Raw genomic sequence first — 20284 nt, forward strand, 5'->3', positions numbered from 1 at the left:
ATCTATCATCAATCTATCATCTATTATTACACTCTACCAATTTGTGTCTATCATCTACCTATCTCTCCATCTATATCTTATCTCTCTCTATCTCCATTTATATCTTATCATCTGTATCTCTCTCTCTCTGTCTATTTATCATCTATCTCTGTTTATATCTTATCATCTGTATCTTCCATCTTTATTCATTCTCTCTCTCTCTTGTCTATCTATCTACCTACCTAACTACCTATCCATCCATTGATCTATCTACATCTATCTATCTATCTATCTATCTATCTATCTATCTATCTATCTATCTTTCTCTCCATCATCCATCCATCCATCCACCCATCTCTATCCATTATCTCTCTCTTCTGTCTGTCTGTCTGTTTGTCTGTCTATCTATCTGTCTACTATCTGTCCATTTATATCATGATAAGATATAAATGATCTCTCTATCTCTACTAGAAAAAAAAGCTAAAAAGGCTATTAAAAGAGCCTTTTCTGTGGGCGCACCTACCCTTTGGAACAGGTTACCCCCAGGGATACGAATGATCCGAGATCTTCGTACTTTCCATCATGCACTTAAGACCTTTCTATTTCACCAAGCCAGGCTGGCATAAATCTCTTCTAATTGCTCTAATTGCTGAAAATTCTTAACCGATGAACCAAATTGGCTTAATCATCTTATATTCACATTTTATATGTATGTTATTTTAACTGTTCACCGCCCTGAGTCCTTCGGGAGAAGGGCGGTATAAAAATTAATTAATTAATTAATTAAATAAATACTATCTGTCCATTTATATCTTATCATCTATCTCTCTATAGCTATATCTATCTTATCATCTCTCTCCCTCTCTCTCTCCATTTATATCTTATCATGTCTGTCTGTCTGTCTATCATTTATCTCTTATCATCTCTCTCTTTCTAGCTCCATTTATATTATCATCTGTCTGTCTGTCTGTCTGTCTGTCTATCTATCATTTATCTCTTATCATCTCTCTCTCCTTCTAGCTCCATTTATATTATCATCTGTCTGTCTGTCTGCCTACCTACTTTATATCTTATCATCTGTCTCTCTCTCTCTCTTATTTGTCTATTTATCATCTATCTCTTTTTATATCTTATCATCTGTATCTTCCATCTTTATTCATTATCTCTCTCTCTTGTCTATCTACCTACCTACCTACCTATCCATCCATTTATCTATCTATCGTCTATCTATCTATCTATCTATCTATCTATCTATCTATCTATCTATCTATCATCTCTCTCCATCATCCATCCATCCATCCACCCATCTCTATCCATTATCTCTCTCTTCTGTCTGTCTGTCTGCCTGCCTGTCTACTATCTGTCCATTTATATCATGATAAGATATAAATGATCTATCTCTACTATCTGTCCATTTATATCTTATCATCTATCTCTCTATATCTATATCTTATCATCTCTCTCCTTCTCTCTCTCCATTTATATCTTATCATGTCTGTCCGTCTATCTATCATTTATCTCTGTCTGTCTGTCTGCCTACCTGCCTACCTACTTATATCTTATCATCTGTATCTCTCTCTTATTTGTCTATTTATCATCTATCTCTGTTTATATCTTATCATCTGTATCTTCCATCTTTATTCATTATCTCTCTCTTGTCTATCTACTACCTACCTACCTACCTACCCATCCATTGATCTATCTATCTATCTATCTATCTATCTATCAACTCTCTCCATCATCCATCCATCCATCCATCTCTATCCATTATCTCTCTCTCTCTTCTGTCTGTCTGTCTACTATCTGTCCATTTATATCTTATCATCTATCTCTCTATATCTATCTTATCATCTCTCTCCTTCTCTCTCTCCATTTATATCTTATCATGTCTGTCTATCTATCATTTATCTCTTATCATCTCTCTCTCCCTTTCTAGCTCCATTTATATTATCATCTGTCTGTCTGTCTGCCTGCCTACTTATATCTTATCCTCTCTCTCTCTCTCTCCCCAATTGTCTAGCAGCTCATCTCCATCCACCTCACCGTCCTTCCCTCCTTTATTACAAGAAAGCCCAAGATTAATTCCGAATTAATTCCAAGGCAGGGAAAGGAAGGAGAGACTTCAGGGCCAGGCAGCTTATCCCAGCTCCAGATGAGATGGGACTACAACTCCCATGCGCCCCGGCAGCAAGCCAATCAAACGCTCCCGGGCTTCCCCCTTTTTCTCTCTCTCTCTCTCTCTCCCCCTCCCACCTCCAGGAGGCGGAGTTTCTCCGGACCAATGAGGAAGCGCTGACGTCACCACCGCCGCGCCGCCGCCGCTTCCTCGCGGACGGATCCTTTGGTTGCCGGGGCGACGGAGGAATCGGCCGCCCGGCCTGACCCCGAGGCCTCCTCTCCTCTCGCCCGGCCCGGATGCCCGTCTGGCAGCTCGCAGGCCGGCGGAGGGTGGCATGGAGGGGCGAGGCCCGGCCCTGAGCAGAAAGCAGCGCCTCTGAACCCGCCAGGCAAATGGTGAGCGGCGGAAGGCGGCGGGGGGGGGGAAGGGGCGGCGCCCGGGAGGGGCCCGCTCTGCCCCCCCCACCCCCCACCCGGGTTGGGCCCTGGGGAGGGAGGAAAGGGGACCCTCTGGGAGGGCAATTCTGGCCTGCAGAACCCCGAGATTCCGCTAGGGGGCCGTTGCCCGGCTTGTCTTTGCTGCCCTCTAGTGCCCATGGCGAGCATTGCAGCCCAGGTTTGATAGCCCTCTCTGGAGGGTGGGGGTGGGGTGGGGGGGTTTCAACCTTGTTCTGGTATTATTTTCTCAAGGTGTTTCTTTTTAGGACCCCCTCGCAGGCCCTGTGTGGCAGCCAGAGTCCCAGGAGATCGGTTTCTGCCACCATCCTGGGGTTCAAACCCACCCAAGAGCTGGGGAGTGGGGCGGAGCGGGGGGAAATCCCTGCAAATAGGAGACCCTTTGTGTCCCTGGAGGGTGGAACTTAAAGGAAGATGGCTTGAAACAGCCCCCACCCCCAGGGATGGCATCTGGTTGTTGTTGATGATGATGATGGCATCTGGATGATGATGATGATGATGATGATGATATTTATTTATTTATTTATTTATTTATTTATTTATTTATTTAAATGCATTAGCAATAGCTTTCATACTTTTGTATATACCTGCTTAGTAGGGCTTTCGGCCCCCCCAAGCGGTGTTCTTTTTTTATACAAAGTCAGCTTATTGCCCCCACAATCCGGGTCCTCAATTTATCTACCTCGGAAGGATGGAAGGCTGAGTCAACCTTGAGCCTGGTGAGATTTGAACTCTCAGTAATTGCAGGCAGCTGGTGCTACTTAACAGCACTTTAGTCCGCTGCGCCACCAAGGCTCAATAATAATAATAATAACAATAATAATAATATATAACAAATTATTATTATCTTTTTATTCATTGAACATGAAACTCAGTCAACTGAACATTTGTGACACATTTTTAAATGTTCAGTTGACTTTGAGTTTCATATTTAATGAATAAAGTATATAATAATAACATATCGATAATAATAAATAATCTGGGTAATAAAATAATAACAATACATCTAGGTTAACAACAACAACATCATCATCATTTTAAGAAGATACTTGGTCAATACCTAGGATGCTGGCTTCAATCTGTATCAACTCTCAGCTCCAGTCAATGATATTTGTGATACATTTTTAAGTGTTCAGTTGACTGAGTTTCATGTTTAATGAATAAAAGAGATCATAATAATTTGTGGTGCATTTTTGAATGTTCAGTTGACTGAGTTTCATGTTTAATGAATAAAGTAATAACAAATTATAACGATAATAAATAATCTGGGTAATAAAATAATAACAATACATCTAGGTTAATAACAACAACAACTTTTTAAGAAGATACTTGGTCGATACCTAGGATGCTGGCTTCAACCCGTGTCAACCCTCAGCGTCAGTCAGTGATATTTGTGATACATTTTTATCACAAATGTTCAGTTGACTGAGTTGCATGTTTAATGAATAAAGGAGATAATACCAACAATAACAACAGCAGCAACAATAATAATATTTAATATTCAATTCAATTCACAGTCTGGTGCTGGTAAAAACGTGACAGTTTAAGTCCTAACTAGGACCTAAGAGCCGTTAAGGTAGCATCTAAGTACATAGGCAGTTCTGAGTAAGGTGGTTTTTTGCAAAGTCAGGATATTCAGGTCTCATAAATTCAAACTTTCCACGTATCTAGGCAGCCCTTTGGGTATTGCTCCCAGGGCTCCTATGGCTATTGGTACAACCATTTATTTCTTCCTCCAAAATTGCTCAACTTCAATTTGCAAATCATGATCTTTTGTTATTTTTTCTAGCCGTTTCTCTTCACCTGGTTTTGCAATATTAATGAACCAGACTTTTTTCTTTTCCACAATAGTGATGTCAGGTGTGTTGTGGGCCAAATGTTTGTCTCTTTGAATCTAAAAGTCCCATGGCATTATATTATTATTATTATTGTTTTGTTGTTGTTGTTATTTTCAGCCTTTTTTGTTTATTTAAGTGTGTGTGTAAATCACACTATTTATAAATCAGTTAGTACTTTATTATAAACAATTAAGTTATTTATAAATTATATACAAATAAAATTATATTTTTATATGTGTGTGTGTGTGAGTCAGCTCATGGCATAGTCATAGTGGCTAATGATGGTGATTCCTGGTTAACTGTTTGTAACCAGAAGAAGGCAGTTGGATTCTCGTTGAGGAATATGTAATTTCTGATTCCACAGATGGAAGAACAAACAGGAAGGAAAGTAGAAGAGCGATGGGGGAAAATATGCCAATTTATATTTTGCGTGCAGATTTAAAATAATTTAAGATGGGTGTTAACTTCATTGCCGAGGAGTAACAATATTTTTGTTGTTAAAAAACCTTTAAAAAACCCAAAGATGAAGCACTTCTGTGATTCAGGATATGCAATTTTAGCAGGGGTGAACATGTTGATTTTCCAGCTCTAAATCTCAGATACCTTTCTTGTCTTTTTAGGACATCAAAGGCCAGTACTGGACCGATGATGATTCTGATGGAGAAAATGAGTCCGAGGAATTTTTATATGGAGTACAGGTCAGGCCCCTGTGACCTCTGAAGGGTCAAGATGATGAGTTGTGGCTTACTTAAGGTGGGAGTGAGTAGGATTTCCTAGAAACATTGGGACAGCATAAAACCGCACTCACTCAAATAAAATAACAATCATTCTGTATATCCTACCTGGATTATTGGATCCCCAATGCAGAGCCCTCTGTTTTTCAAATGCTCTGACTTGGAATAACTTAGATATAATGTTATCGTTTCATACCAAAGTCTAATCACGAATCCCGATTAAATGACTAAGGACTTGGCGCCTCACTGTCTTTGCTCTGGACAGTTTAGGCTAAACCACGATGTGGTTAGATGAGATTTTGGCTTAGCCCGCTGTGCGAACCAAGCATCGCGGCTCGTCCGCCAAACTACGGCTGACGAAACGTGCGAACCTACCAATGTCTCTGGATACAACTCCATGACGGTTTTCTCTGTCGTTCTGCAGGGAACCTGTGCCGCCGACCTATATCGACATCCTCAACTGGATGTGGACATCGAAGCCGTAAAGGAACTCTACAGCGAGAATTCCGTCTCTGTCCGGTAAGTCCTGTCCTGCAGTCTGGCCACTGCCTTTTATTAAACAAGACGAGACAAAACAAGAATTGCTTTGAGGTTGGAGCGTTGAAGAACATGCATGTGCTGGTTTAATGCAAAGTTAAGCTTAAATACGTGCAATGGAGAAGAACTGTATCATTTCCTGCCTAAATATAGTTCCTTGGAGAAGCAATCAAATCTCTCTCAGGTGATTTCCAGGACAATGTTCTCTCTTTCTCTGTATGTGTGTGTCTTGGTATGTGTGTGTGTTTGTGTGTATTTGAGAGCTGCTTGTGCCCTGAGGACAAGTTGCTTCTTTTGTTGCCTTCTGAAGCAGAAGCAGCAATTATTAGATAGCAGCAGCAGAAATGTTAAGGTCAGAGAAATAAACCAGGGAGGATTTTTAGTGAAGCGTATCAAAGCCAAAGGGAGTGGGATGTGGCCTGCAGAGCTGGGAAAGAGCAGAAACAGTCCTGAAAGGAGTAGCTATGTGCTGAAGGCTTAGGTGAGTGGACTGGATTCCCTTCCCTTCCCTTCCCTTCCCTTCCCTTCCCTTCCCTTCCCTTCCCTTCCCTTCCCTTCCCTTCCCTTCCCTTTCTTCCCTTCCCTTCCCTTTCTTCCCTTCCCTTCCCTTCCCTTCCCTTCCCTTCCCTTCCCTTCCCTTCCCTTCCCTTCCTTTCTTCCCTTCCCTTCCCTTCCCTTCCCTTCCCTTCCCTTCATAATAATTTATTATTACAGTCTTAGACCAGAACAAATAAAAGCACTCAGTATATATACCCTTAAAAATTCTAATACATATATATTCTAATATAAAATAATAAATAACAATTAAAATCAATAATAAAATCCAGTGTCAATTATACATGGTCTGACTATACGATAGTTGCAATCCCTAAACTGTGTGGCCCATTGTAGGTCCAAAGCTAAAAGGGAAATGCCCAAGCAGTGCAAAGGGATCTGCCACAATTGTCATATAACATCGCTACGGTGGAGAAGACACATGTTTGCGACGAATCCCCAGTGCTGCTGCGCAGAATCTGGCCACCTGCGCTGTAGTTATGGACTGTTCATCCTGAAGCAGCCACTGAAGATAGGTAGTGTCGGAATGGCTAGGATACCTAGCAGTTATTGGCAGAAAATTTACTGCTTATTCTGTGATTACAACTTAACTCTCTTCTTTTCCATAATCTTTCCCTGTCTAATCATCTTAAGCCATAAATCATAACACGGGAGAAACTTCTGTGGGTTAGCCAGCTTCTTCTTCTTCTTCTTCTTCTTCTTCTTCTTCTTCTTCTTCTTCTTCTTCTTCTTCTTCTTCTTCTTCTTCTTCTTCTTCTTCTTCTTCTTCTTCTTCTTCTTCTTCTTCTTCTTCTTCTTCTTCTTCTTCTTCTTCTTCTTCTTCTTCTTCTTCTTCTTCTTCCTCTTCCCCTTCCCCTCCCACTCCCCCTCCTCCTCCTCCTCCTCCTTCTCCTTCTTCTGCCTCTGCCCTCTTCCCCTTCCCCCCCCGTCCTCCTCCTCCTCCTTCTCCTTCTCCTTCCCCTTCCCCTTCCCCTTCCCCTTCTCCTCGTCCTCCTCCTCCTCCTCCTCCTTCTCCTTCTCCTGCCTCTGCCTCTGCCCCTTCCCCTCCTCCTCCTCCTCCTCCTCCTCCTCCTTCTCCTTCTCCTCCTCCTTCTCCTTCTCCTTCTCCTTCCCCTTCCCCTTCTCCTCGTCCTCCTCCTTCTCCTCCTCCTCCTCCTCCTCCTCCTCCTCCTCCTCCTTCTCCTTCCCCTTCCCCTTCCCCTTCTCCTCGTCCTCCTCCTCCTCCTCCTCCTCCTCCTCCTTCTCCTTCTTCTGCCTCTGCCCCTTCTCCTCCTCCTCCTCCTCCTCCTCCTCCTCCTCCTCCTCCTCCTCCTCCTCCTCCTCCTCCTCCTTCTGCCTCTGCCCCCACAGCGTTGGTGTGCCAGGCTTTTTCCTAAGCTCCTCTTTTCCCCTGTAGGGAATATGGGACCATTGATGATGTGGACATTGACCTTCTTATCAACATCGGCTTCCTAGATGTAAGTTGCCGGCCACGCTAGTGCCTCTCTTGTGCTGAAGGGAGGGAGGCTGGCAAAGGGCTGCCTGGTTGCCCCTTTGTGGATTTCTTTCCTCCCCTGGTTGGTATTATTTCGTCCTGAACAGAGAACGACGCTCTTGTTGTTCCCCGTGCAAGCATGAAGCAGAGCTGAGATGGACTAAAATAGTTGCTGAAATCAGAAGTGGGCAGTAGGTAGCAAGTAGTCTGTGGAGCCCTTGGTGCTCTCTGAGCTCATTTTTTCCCCCCCTTGCAGAAGTTTCATTACCCAATTATGCAGACCCCACTCCTTTCTAGCCCTAATGAGGTTACCTACCATATTTTTCGGAGTATAAGATACACAGGAGTATAAGACTCCTAAAGAGCCTTGGTAGTACAGTGGTTTAAAGCACCCTGTTATTAACACGGCTGCCTGCAATTACTGCAGGTTCGAATCTCACCAGGCTCAAGGTTGACTCAGCCTTCCATCCTTTCTAAGGTAGGTAAATTGAGGACCCAGATTGTGGGGGCAATAAGCTGACTTTGTATAAATATACAAAAGGATGAAGGCTATTGCTTAACACATTGTGAGCCGCCCTGAGTCTCCGGAGAAGGGCGGCATATAAATCAAATTAAAAAAAAAAAAAGACACACCTTAGTTTTTGGGGAGGAGAATAAGAAAAAAGCTGACTGGCAGGTGGATCGGCCTCCCGGAATACCCCCAATCAGCTGTTCCCAGAGGTGAATTTTAGCAACAGGTTCCTTGGTTGTGAGCTCTGTGCCTTGCTTTTTTTTTTGCTTTTTTTTCCTGCCTCTGAAACTTCTGAAACTCTGTTTCAGAAAAAACTTTTTTTTCTGCCTCTGAAAGCCTCCAAAACAGCTTCAGAAAAAAAGCCTCTGAAGCTCTGTTTCTGATGCTTTTTCAGCCTCTGAAACCTCCTGTTTGAGAAGCTGGGCGGGGCTACATTTGGAGTATAAGACTCACCCAAATTTTCACCCTCTTTTTTGGGGGGGAAAAGGTGCGTCTTATACTCTGAAAAATATGGTAATTGGGTAATGCAACATCTGCAAGAAAACTGCCAAGCTCAGGGAGCCCCAGGGCCCCCCAATCCTCCTCCAAAGACCCCACTCCTTTCTAGCCCTGATGAGGTTACCTACTTGGGTAATGAAATGTCTGCAACAAAACAGCCAAGCCCAGCGAGCCCCCAAGGTCTCCACCATTCAACCCTGAGCTGCAAACACTCTCTTCCGTTGGCAGGTAGGTTTTCCAGTGGTTCCTCAGAGACCCAGAGCTAGCACTGCTGAAACTTGGCCAATTTTTATTTTGCCCAGAAAAGCGCCTAGTGTGCTTGGTCTGGAATTGCTCTGTCGCTCATCAAAACTGGCAAATGAGAAAAATCCCCCTCCCACCTCAAAAGTTTATTGTTTCGCATTGTAGGAAGAAGTTGCCACCGCCTGGAAGGTCCTACGGACCGAACCCATCGTTCTCCGACTGCGGTTCTCCCTTTCCCAGTATCTGGATGGCCCCGGTGAGTAACATGCCTCTTGATGAAGGAGAATTAAAGAGTCTCATTTTTTTGCTTGTTGACCTTTTGGTCAAGATTAGGGGCACCGTTAAACCTTAGCTGTTTATTATCTGACGTGTCCTTAATTTGAGGAACGGATGTCCAGTCCTTGAGTTGCCATTTCAAGGAGGCCTCAACTTCACAAACTGTCCTTGTGTCTAGTTGTTCTGTTGTGCAGTGCTCTATAGAGTTGTTTTGAGGGTAGAAGTTGAAGCAATTTATGTCCAGGATGCGAGAGGTCTGCAGATATTTTCACAGCCCTCTTTTTGACTCGTGCAGTATACAGGTCCTCCATGGAAGGCAAGTTGGTAGCCATTGTTCTTTCTGCAGTTCTAATTATCCTCTGAAGTCTGTGTCTGTCTTGTTGGGTTGCAGAACCACAGCAGATAGTTATGGAGGTGCAGATGACACATTTAATCATTCCTCTGTAGAACTTGAGCTTCCTGAGTTGGTGCAGAAAAAACATTCCCATCAAGGTTACGGAGGGTTTCCCCCTAGAATCCTTGTTCAAATGCTAAGCATTAACTCTGGCTTTGTTCTCCAGAACCATCCATCGAGGTTTTCCAACCATCCAACAAGGAAGGGTTTGGACTGGGCCTGCAGTTGAAGAAGTGAGTCAAGGGTTGGTCCTTTGAATCCTCTGTGATATAGCAACCCCGTTCCTAAGGCCTCTGAGTGCGGAACCGAGGGATGATTTCTTGCCAAGGAAAAACCAAATCCCTCTCCTGCCTCAAAATGCCTAAGTATGCAAAAGGCAGACAGCCAAGAACATTCCTGTGCTGCCACCTATCCAGGGGTGGACTGCTGGGGGGTTCGCAGGGGTTCGGGAGAATCTCTAGCTAAGATTCTGTGCAGTTCGGAGAACCCCCAAATCCCACTCCTGGCTACCCCGCTCACCCAGTCCCTCCCAGGAATCCGCACGTGGCCTGTTTTGGATGCAGGTAAATGCAGGGTGCGTGCAGAGACTCGGGGAGGGCGAAAAACAGGCCTACCAGAAGTTCAGGAAGGCCTGTTTCCTGCCTCCAGAGGGCCCCTGGAGCCTGGGGAGGCTGTTTTTTGCCCTTCTGGAGGCTCGAGGAAAGCCTCCGGAGCCCAGGGAGGGCAAGTGCAGGAGGTGGACTAGGCCATGCCCACCATGACCCACGCCCACCCCAGCAACCCGGCAGAGAACCCCTTGCTAAAATTTTTGAAGCCCACCCCTGAACCTATCCCCGAAGTAGTTTGTCACACCCTGTTCAGTCCTCTCTGAACGGGCATCTTTCTGCAAATAAATCCGATGCTTTTTTTTCAGGAGGCAACTGGACTTTCTGGTTTTTCTTTGAAGGCGTTTCGCTTCTCCTCCAAGAAGCTGCTTCTTCTGAGCTGAAGAAGCTTCTTGGATGAGGAGCGAAACGCCCTCAAAGAAAAAAAAAACAACAGAAAGTCCAGTTGCCTCCTGAAAAAAAGCACCTTTGGAACAACCATGACCTGGATGACGGAGAATCTCCATAGACGCTTTCATCGCTACTCCTCTTAAATTTATCTCTCTAGTGATGGAACTGATTTATTTTTAGAACGACACCCATTCAGAGAGGACCAGGGTGTGACAAACTTCAAGGGTAGGTGGCATAGGAATGTTCTTGGTTTTGTGTCTTTTTATGTGCCTGGAGATGTAGTTGTGAAGTTTCCGAAAGATGCCCTAATTAATTCATGAGCCATGAGCCGAACTTCAAAAGAAATACAGTCATTTATTAGGAGCACCATTTTGGCAATATTCGGATGCAGTTTGAACTAATCCCACGTAGATTTACGTTCCCCTATGACCCTGTCTCTCCCCTCCTCTCTGGCCATGTCATAAATCACATTCTCCAATTAACCACTTTGGCTGGCTGTGAAATCCAACACCCTCCTGCTGATTGCGGTCAGGAAGAATGTATGGAATGCACTTCAGTTAGGGAAATCAATCGGCTCTATCAGTTCTCCCTCCCTCCTGCTCATGGCAACTTGAAAGCTTTGCAAGTTGATAGTAGTGATGGGGAGGACAAAGCCCGGAGGTCTTTTCTCTCTCTGCCCTTCCTTCCTCTTCTCATTCGCCCATTCCAATCGGGGTGGGTGGGAGGGAAACCCCCAGAGTATGCCTTGTGGGTATGTTCTCTACCATCTTGTTCTATCTAATCCTTGTCAAATCATCTTCACAGAATCCTGGGCATGTTCACATCCCAGCAATGGAAACACCTCAGCAACGACTTCCTCAAGACCCAGCAAGAAAAGCGGCACAGCTGGTTCAAAGCCAGTGGCACAATCAAAAAATTCCGTGCCGGTCTCAGCATCTTTTCACCCATATCCCAAGTAGGGCTGCTCTCTTCTCTTCTTTTCTCTCTTCCTAAGAGGGATTGTGGAGGTGGTTGGAAGCCTCCATTGGATGTGGGAGGTGGTTGGGTTGCTCTCTTCTTTCCTTCCTTCCTAAGGGAGACTGTTCTGACCCAGGCTTCCCCAAAAAAGCACGAAGCAGAATCCTGGTCCCGACAAAACCCCTTTTATTAAACGAACAGTGAATTCCTCTTATTCACATCCAGCAAAGTCTTTTCAAGGGAGAATTTACAGTCACAGACCTTATCTGGCTTGGACAGCTGCCAGGCCGATATCTTCAAAACTTGGCAAAGAGTCTCGGAGAACTAATTGTCTCCTGCAAACTCCCCTCCCCTTTCGCTCCTCTTTTATTCCCTCTGGGAGGGGGCCCTTCATCGTCCACCTGTGGCCTTACTCCCAAGTCGAACCCTTGTTCTTTAGCTGTTCCCTTCGTCTGGCAACTCTGTGCATGCACACACTGGGAACAGGCTCCAGCTGTTCATCTGCCTCACTGATGTCTGACTCCGAAGGCAGCTGATAACTGGCATCCGGCCCTGGCCCCCTCTCTGCCTCCGAGGCAAGAGCTCTCATCAGAGCCTTCCCCAGACTCCAGGACTGGCCCATGTTCCTCCCCAACCTCCTCACTGTCCGAATCTGCTGCCAGATCTGCTGGCCACTGGCTGGCCACAACAGAAACATGGAAGTAGAACATGGACGTGGAAATGGATGGAAGCCAAAATGCTCAACCACAATTGTTGGCCCCCTAGCTTTGAAACCCAGCCCTACCCAGTAAAGATTCTCACGATTTTCCTTTTCCAATTGCCATCCCTCAACTGATGCACATCTCTTTGGGCTATACAGGTCTCCCAGTTTCCCCGTCATCCAGGACTCGATGCTCAAGGGCAAACTTGGCGTGCCAGATCTACGGGTCAACCGCCTGATGAACCGCTCTATCTCCTGCACGATGAAGAATTCTAAGGTGGAAGTTTTTGGCTACCCTCCCAGCACCCAGGCAGGTGTCGTCCCATTCAACATCCTGGTGGGTTCCCTCTCTGCCCTTGTCCCTTCGGGCTGGTTGGGTAGAGTTCCTTTTTTGGGGGGGTTGTGCCTCTCTCCTTGGAGAAATTAGAATCGAAAGAGGTGATCATCAGCAGACTCCTGGAGATAGACCTGTGTTAAAGACTTTGGGTTGCAGGTGGGAAAAGAACAGATTTGAAAGCTTCTCTCTACTAAACTACCCCATTTCAAGGGACGCGGTGGCTCAGTGGCTAAGACGCTGAGCTTGTCGATCGAAAGGTCGGTAGTTCAGTGGTTCGAATCCCTACTGCCACATAACAGGGTGAACTCCCATTCCTTGTCCCAGCTTCTGCCAACCTAGCAGTTCGAAAGCATGTAAAAAATGCAAGTAGAAAAATAGGGACCACCTTTGATGGGAAGGGAACAGCGTTCCGTGCGCCTTTGGCATTGAGAGTCATGCCGGCCACATGACCACGGAGACGTCTTCGGACAGCGCTGGCTGTTCGGCGCTTTGAAACAGAGATGAGCACCGTCCCCTAGAGTCGGGAATGACTAGCACATATGTGCGAGGGGAACCTTTATTTATTTATTTATTGGTTCGATTTATATGCCGCCCTTCTCCGGAGACTCAGGGCGGCTTACAATGCGTTAAGCAATAGCCTTCATACTTTTGTATATACCTTTACCTTTATGCATATACCTTTATATGCGAGGGGAACCGTTACCTGCAATTTCAAAATTAGCACCTTGAGCAGAATGTTGAGGTTCTACTGCCTTGTGAATTCAGTAGCATCCCTCTTTCCATGTTCATATCCCCCACATGTAGGAAGCCAGATTTGACTGGCTGTCTGAGGAAAGCAGAGCAAATGCCATAGTCAATCTATCTACTTAGTCCATCTAATTCAGTGTTTCTCAACCTTGGCCGCTGGACGATGTGTGGACTTCAACTCCCAGAATTCTCCAGCCACGCATCTTGGATACATCCTCTCGAAGTGCTCCTTCCTACAAGTTGAAGGAACAATTTTCCTTCTTCACCCCGTGGTGATAAGCAAGCAGTTTTCCTTGGCACATTGGTAGTGATAGGAAGCCTGTTGCCCCCTCCCAGATATGACAGTTTCAACCCGAGTTGTTAATGCTTGCAGATTATGGAAATGGTAGACTCCACTTATAGAGGGCCACGGGTTCCCCTCCCTAGAAAGATAGTGAGCCCACTGAGGCTACTGAGTTCTCAGCTGAGATTCCCAGAGTTCCTTCCTGAAGAGATTTCCTGGAATGACAACAAGTCTGAGCTGTGGATGAAGGGGTCCTCCAGATGATGAGTGAGCAGGTGCCAAGTCATGCGGTGGTCTCTTTCCTTGTGTTTTGTCCACAGGTTGGTGGCCACTGCAAAAACATCCCCACCTTGGAGTATGGCTTTCTCGTCCAGGTAAATATCTGTGCATCTTCCTTCGCTTTCATATTCTACTACACTCAGTGTTATATCCTACCCCTGTCCCGTAATAGACCAATTTGGTTTTGATTTGATTGAAATCAAAGACCCAACTGATCCAACCCAACCTTCTTTGTCTGGGCAGAATTTAGGAATTCCAGTAAAAGAAAAAAAACCTGTGTCTCAGCAAGCACAAGTGGGAAAGCTGACAGCTACCGTATTTTTCGGAGTATAAGATGCTCCGGACTATTAAGACGCACCTACCTTTTTTGGGGAGGAAAACAAGAAAAAAAATCTGCTTCTGCCTCCAGCAATTTGCCTCCTTGCAGCAAACAGCCTCTTTTAGTTTCATTTTCATTTTCAGCACAGCCTGATTGGCACAAGAAAAAAAAGATCTGCCTCCCAGCAATTTGCCTCTTTGCAGCAAACAGCCTCTTTTAGTTTTCATTTTCATTTTCAGCACAGCCTGATTAGCACAAAGAAAAAAAAAAAAATCTGCCTCCCAGCAATTTGCCTCCTTGCAGCAAGCAGCGGAGGCCCGTGGAGATGGCAATAGGCTATGGCAATCCCTTGCAGCCTGAAACAGCTGAGGGTCGGGAGGCTGATCCAACCGACAATCAGCTGCTTGTGCTAATTAGGCTGTGCTGAAGCTGGAACGGGCTGTTTGCTGCAAGGAGGTAAATTGCTAGACGGCAGAGGCCAAAGGGTGGGGGCTGGCGGGTGGGCGGGGCTACATTCAGTGTATAAGACGCACCCAAATTTTCATCCTCTTTTAGGTGCGTCTTATGCTCTGAAAAATACGGTAGTTGCCTTCCTTGTGTCTGGGTCCACAAACTGCATAATGTCCACCAAAATTTTGATTTGTCTGAGAATCCTGGGGATTGTTTTTCCAGCATCTGTAGTGAGACTGGAATTCTGGTGAGTTATGACCGGTCAACAGATTGGTGTATATAGTTCGGTGGGATTGAACTGGAGGGGGTGGGCTGTACTTTCTCTTTTCCCTTGAGGGCCATATTCTCATAGGCTGATCGGCTGGAAGCACCTGGTTCTGATGGGTCCAAAAGGGGCAGCATTAGACATGGTCCTTCTGTACTCCCCTGCAGCTGTGTTGTTCTTAGCAGAGCTCTAGCAATAGCACTTAGACTTATAGTGCTATTCCAGCCCTCTCTAAGCGGTTTACAGAGTCAGCCTCTTGGCCCCAACAATCTGGGTCCTCATTTGACCCACCTCAGAAGGATGGAAGGCTGAGTCAACCTTGAGCCTGGTGAGATTCGATGTGCCAAGTTGCAGGCAGCCGGCAGTGAGCAGAAGAAGTAGCCTGCAGTACTGCACTCGAACCACTGCGCCAGCGCGGCTCTTAAACTGATCCCTTGCTTCTGAGGTGAGGTTGATTTGAGTGGGCTGGCAGTGCTTTCCCAAATCTGCTTTGAGATCCACTAATGGGAAAGGATCGGCTCTGAACCTTCTCCGTGCTAAGGCTCCACTCTTCTGCTCTCTTCCCCAGGCTTAGGGGGGATACTGACTTAGCTGTGGTCTCTCTCTCCCCCCCCCTCTCTCTCTCTCTCAGATTATGAAATATGCAGAGCAGAGGATTCCTACTTTGAATGAGTACTGTGTGGTATGTGACGAGCAGCACGTCTTCCAGAATGGGTCCATGCTGAAGGTACTGCACCTTGATCATAAGTGTTGGTTTCTCTGAGGAGGTGCTTCCTGGGCTTGGTTGTTGGCTTGCCGACGTTTCATTACCGGACTAGGTTATATCATCAGTGCTGGTGGGTGTGTCGGGTTTGCTCCAGGGGTGAAATCCAGCAGGTTCTGACAGGTTCTGGAGAACCAGTAGTGGAAATTTTGAGTAGTTCCCAGGAGGGTGGAGGGAATGGGGATTTTGCAGCATCCTTCCCCAGGAGTGGGGAGGGAATGGGGATTTTGCAGCAACCTTCCCCAGGAGTGGGGAGGGAATGGGGATTTTGCAGTATCCTTCCCCAGGAGTGGAGAAGGAATGGGGATTTTGCAGTATCCTTCCCCTGGAGTGGGGAGAGAATGGGGATTTTGTAGTATCCTTCCCCAGGAGTGGAGAAGGAATGGGGATTTTGCAGTATCCTTAACAAACGTCACACTTAGCCACAGAAATATTGGGCTCCGTTGCGGTCGTAACTCAAGGATTACCTGTATGTAGCAGATAACAGTCCCAAAGGTGCTTTTCTTTCTTTCTTTTTTCAAGAGGCAACTTTGGACTTTCTGGTTTTTCTTTGAAGACGTTTTGCTTCTCATCCGAGAAGCTTCTTCAGCTTGGCTTTGGGGTCCTTTCTCACTAGTGGTGGGTCTTTTGTTTTCAGCCAGCCGTGTGCACACGAGAACTCTGTGTCTTCTCTTTCTACACCTTGGGTGTGATGTCTGGTGCTGCGGAAGAGGTGGCCACAGGAGCAGAGGTACAAGAGTTGGGATGCCAAACCAGAAGCGGTGGGATACTGGGGTGGGCTTCAGCTGGTTCTGGCGAACTGGACATTAATTTTAATCTGGTTTGCTGAACCGGTTGTTCCAAGGACTGGCTGACCCCGCTCAATCATCTATCTATCATCCATCTATCATCTGTCTTATCTATCTATCTCTATCTCTCTATCATCCATCTATATCTATCATCCATCCATCTATCATATCATATCATATCATATCATATCATATCATATCATATCATATCATATCATATCATATCATACCATATATCTATCATCTATCTATCTATCTATCTATCTATCTATCTATCTATCTATCTATCTATCTATCATATCTATCTATGATGGAAATGAAATGTTACATTTCTTCTCTTCTTTCCTCCCCCCCTCTTTCTTTCTCTCTCTCTCTCTTTCCTTCTTTCTTTCTCTCCCTCCCTCCTTCTCTCCCTCCCCTTCCTTCCTTCCTTCCTTCCTTCCTTCCTTCCTTCCTTCCTTCCTTCCTTCCTTCCTTCCTTCCTTCCTTTCTTTCTTTCTTTCTTTCTTTCTTTCTTTCTTTCTTTCTTTCTTTCTTTCTTTCTTTCTTTCTTTCTTTCTTTCTTTCTTCCTTCTTTCTTTCCCCATCTCAACAAATGACACTGGGCGGCTCACAATCTGGGCTATCAATTGACAATGTCAGAGTAGGAGAGATGCTATAATGGAGACGAGCCCCATCCCAGTCTTTCCTCCGTGTCTGCTTTCCTTCAGGTAGTCGATCTGCTGGTGGCCATGTGCCGGGCGGCTTTGGAATCCCCACGCAAGAGCATCATCTTTGAGCCTTACCCATCTGTTGTGGATCCCAGTGACCCCAAGACCCTTGCCTTCAACCCCAAGGTTGGTGCGATTCTTCGGGAGGAAGCCGCCTTATCTGCGATGGGATTTACAATCACCAATAACATTCACACTACGAATCCAGTGTCTCCGTTATAGAAGCCACTTAACCTGTTGCTTTATTGTTTAGCTGGAACAGCGTCTCCCAATTTTGGCAGTTTTAAGATGAGTGGGCCAACTCCTAAAATTGAAATCACAAATGGCTAGATTTCAACTCCCAGAATTCCCCACCCATGCTGGCTGGGGAATTCTAGAAGCTGAAGTCCACATATGAGCCACATTGGTGCGGTGGTTAGAGTGCAGTACTGCAGGCTACTTCTGCTGACTGCCGGCTGCCTACAATTTGGCAGATTGAATCTCACCAGGCTCAAGGTTGACTCAGCCTTCCATCCTTCTGAGGAGGGTAAAATGAGGAGCCAGACTGTTGGGGGGCAATAGGCTGACACTAAACCGCTTAGAGAGGGCTGTAAAGGCACTATGAAGCATATATAAGTCTAAAGGGGAAGGAAGGAAAGGAAGGAAGGAAGGAAGGAAGGAAGGAAGGAAGGAAGGAAGGAAGGAAGGAAGGAAGGAAGGACGGACCGTGGTGATGCAGTGGTTAGAATGCAATATTGCAGGCTAACTCACTGCTCAGTCAGGACTTTGATCTGACCGGCTCAAGGTTAACTCGGCCTTCCATCCTTCCGAGGTGGGTAAAATGAGGACCCAGATTGTTGGGGGCCATAGACTGACTCTATAAACAGCTTAGAGAAGGCTGTGAAGCACTGTGAAGCAGTATATAAGTCTAAAGGGGAAGGAAGGAAGGAAGGAGATGGAAGGATGAAAGAAGAAAAAACAAAGGAAAGGAGAAAGAGGAAGGGAGTGAGGGAAGGGAAGGGAGGAAGGAAGGAAGGAAGGAAGGAAGGAAGGAAGGAAGGAAGGAAGAGCAGTGGTGGCACAGTGGTTAGAATGCAGTATTAAAAGCTAATTCTGCCAACTGCCAGCAGTTCAATCCTGACCAGCTCAAGGTTGACTCAGCCTTCCATCCTTCCGAGGTGGGTAAAATGAGGACCCAGATTGTGGAAGGCAAAGATGCTGACTCTGTAAACTGCTTAGAGAGGGCTGTGAAGCCCTGTAAAGCAGTATATAAGTCTTAAGTGCTATTGCTATCTTTTTTTTTTAAGAAAGTTTTTTTAAATTTTTTACACAAACACACAAACAAACATACAATGTATTTTTTCTGAACAGAGTATAGGCGGGTTCACAAATTTAAGCAGTTTTTAGTAATCTCAACTAAATTTGTGCTATTGCTCTCTTAAAGCTGTTACGGATGGGAAGCATTGAGCTAGGGGGGCTCAGATCCTTGCCGAGAGGCCATGGTCAGCGACAGGAACATTGTAGCCTATCAGCAATTCTGGTTTAACTGGTTGAATCAGGGCAGCCTTTGGTTCTCGGAGCTTTCTTGCTATGGGCAAATAACGTGTTTTGTTTGCATTTTTTGATCCGTATCTCTTTTCATTGACATATAGAAAAAGAATTACGAGAGGCTGCAGAAGGCCCTGGACAGCGTCATGTCAATCCGTGAAATGACTCAAGTAGGCATTTGCACTTTTATGTCTGGGTTAGATTAAGCCCATCTCTGGTCAGGATGGAGCTCCGATGTGGATGGGATTGCGTAGAAGTTGTGCGAACTAGAGCGCACGAACCCCCTGTATGTGTCGATGTAGGTTTGTACATAGCGCGTTCCTGTATAGAGTTGTGAAATCAGTACATTGGCTCGTTCAGAGGGATGGCAGGGAGCCATGCCATCCCTCTGAATTGGCTGCCTTCCTTTATTTTTTCTTTTTTTCCCAGGGTTCTTACCTGGAGATCAAGAAGCAAATGGACAAGTTAGATCCTTTGGCCCATCCCCTCCTACAGTGGTAAGCAGTGGTGAAATGTAAAATTTGTTATTACCGGTTCTGTGGGCGTGGCTTGGTGGTGGTGGGGGTAATGTGACTGGGTGGGCGTGGCCAACTTTTTTTTCCTTTTACTTCTAAAAGCATTTTTTCTACAACCTTAAGAGGTTGCAGAAAAAAATGCTTTTAAAAGCCTCTGACAATCAGGTAACTCAGCTGGTATCGTCAGAGGTTTTTAAAGGCATTTTTTTTTTTCTACAACCTCTTCGGCCGAAAAAAAGAAAAAAAAAGCTTTTAAAAGCCTCTGATGATACCAGCTGAGCCGCTGAGCCTCATCAGAGGCTTTTTTTTTTTTTTTTTTACTTTTAAAAGCATTTTTTCAGCCGAAGAAGTTGTAGAAAAAATGCTTTTAAAAGTAAAAAAAAAAAAAGCCTCTGATGATCGCGCGGCTTGGGTGGGTGGATGGGTAGGGATTTTTGCTACTGGTTCTCCGAACCACCAGCCACCATCACTACCGGATCAAGCAATCCGATCTGAATCAGGAGCATTTCACCCCTGGTGGTAAGCAAGCAGATCGTAACTATGGTGCAGAGGCTGCTGGGAAGTCAAATAAGAGTAAGGCATGAGAATGGGCTTGGGATAGTAAGCGGGATGATCTCTGCGATGTGTCAGCGTTCCAAGTAACGCACCCATAGAGTGTAGAACTCCGAGGCAGGCAATCTTTCCCCAAAGAACGGTTTTATTGGATACATCCTATTGGCACAACTGGGTGAAAGCCGACTCTGAAAGTTCCCGCGGCTTTCCCCTAATTAAAAGTTTCCCCCTTTTCCCTTCAAGTCACTGGTCATGCTGTCCAATCCAGTTGCTGGCCGGTTGCTTGGTTACTTCGCTCCTCCTCTGGCCAGCCACCTGTGAGAATGTCCTTGGGTCCCACAGGAAAACTTTTATTGTTTTGGCCATAGGTCTTCAAACTTGGCAGCTTTAAGACTTGTGGACTTCAACTCCCAGAATTGAGGCTATGCTGGCTATAGAATTCTGGGAGTTGAAGTCCACAAGTTTTAAAGCTGCCAAGTTTGAG

At 45.6% G+C, this 20284-nt stretch overlaps 1 protein-coding gene across 1 annotated transcript in view; it reads left to right on the top strand.

Moving 5' to 3' along the window:
- Positions 1 to 2339: 2339 nt before the first annotated feature.
- Positions 2340 to 20284, top strand: part of PARP6 (poly(ADP-ribose) polymerase family member 6) — a 28301-nt gene continuing 10356 nt past the window's right edge. The window contains exons 1-15 of the mRNA XM_070953914.1: positions 2340 to 2493; positions 5012 to 5089; positions 5550 to 5644; positions 7614 to 7674; positions 9109 to 9199; positions 9780 to 9846; positions 11413 to 11556; positions 11979 to 11984; positions 12425 to 12602; positions 13953 to 14006; positions 15577 to 15672; positions 16346 to 16438; positions 17207 to 17332; positions 18838 to 18903; positions 19163 to 19230. Coding sequence (XP_070810015.1) covers positions 2491 to 2493; positions 5012 to 5089; positions 5550 to 5644; positions 7614 to 7674; positions 9109 to 9199; positions 9780 to 9846; positions 11413 to 11556; positions 11979 to 11984; positions 12425 to 12602; positions 13953 to 14006; positions 15577 to 15672; positions 16346 to 16438; positions 17207 to 17332; positions 18838 to 18903; positions 19163 to 19230 — 1226 coding nt within the window. The 5' untranslated portion in view covers positions 2340 to 2490. The remainder of the gene's footprint in view (positions 2494 to 5011; positions 5090 to 5549; positions 5645 to 7613; positions 7675 to 9108; positions 9200 to 9779; positions 9847 to 11412; positions 11557 to 11978; positions 11985 to 12424; positions 12603 to 13952; positions 14007 to 15576; positions 15673 to 16345; positions 16439 to 17206; positions 17333 to 18837; positions 18904 to 19162; positions 19231 to 20284) is intronic.

Source organism: Pituophis catenifer, unplaced genomic scaffold (genome assembly GCF_029215685.1).
Source record: "Pituophis catenifer annectens isolate HBS135680 unplaced genomic scaffold, rPitCat1.0.hap2 SCAF_14, whole genome shotgun sequence".
NCBI lineage: Eukaryota > Metazoa > Chordata > Lepidosauria > Squamata > Colubridae > Pituophis > Pituophis catenifer.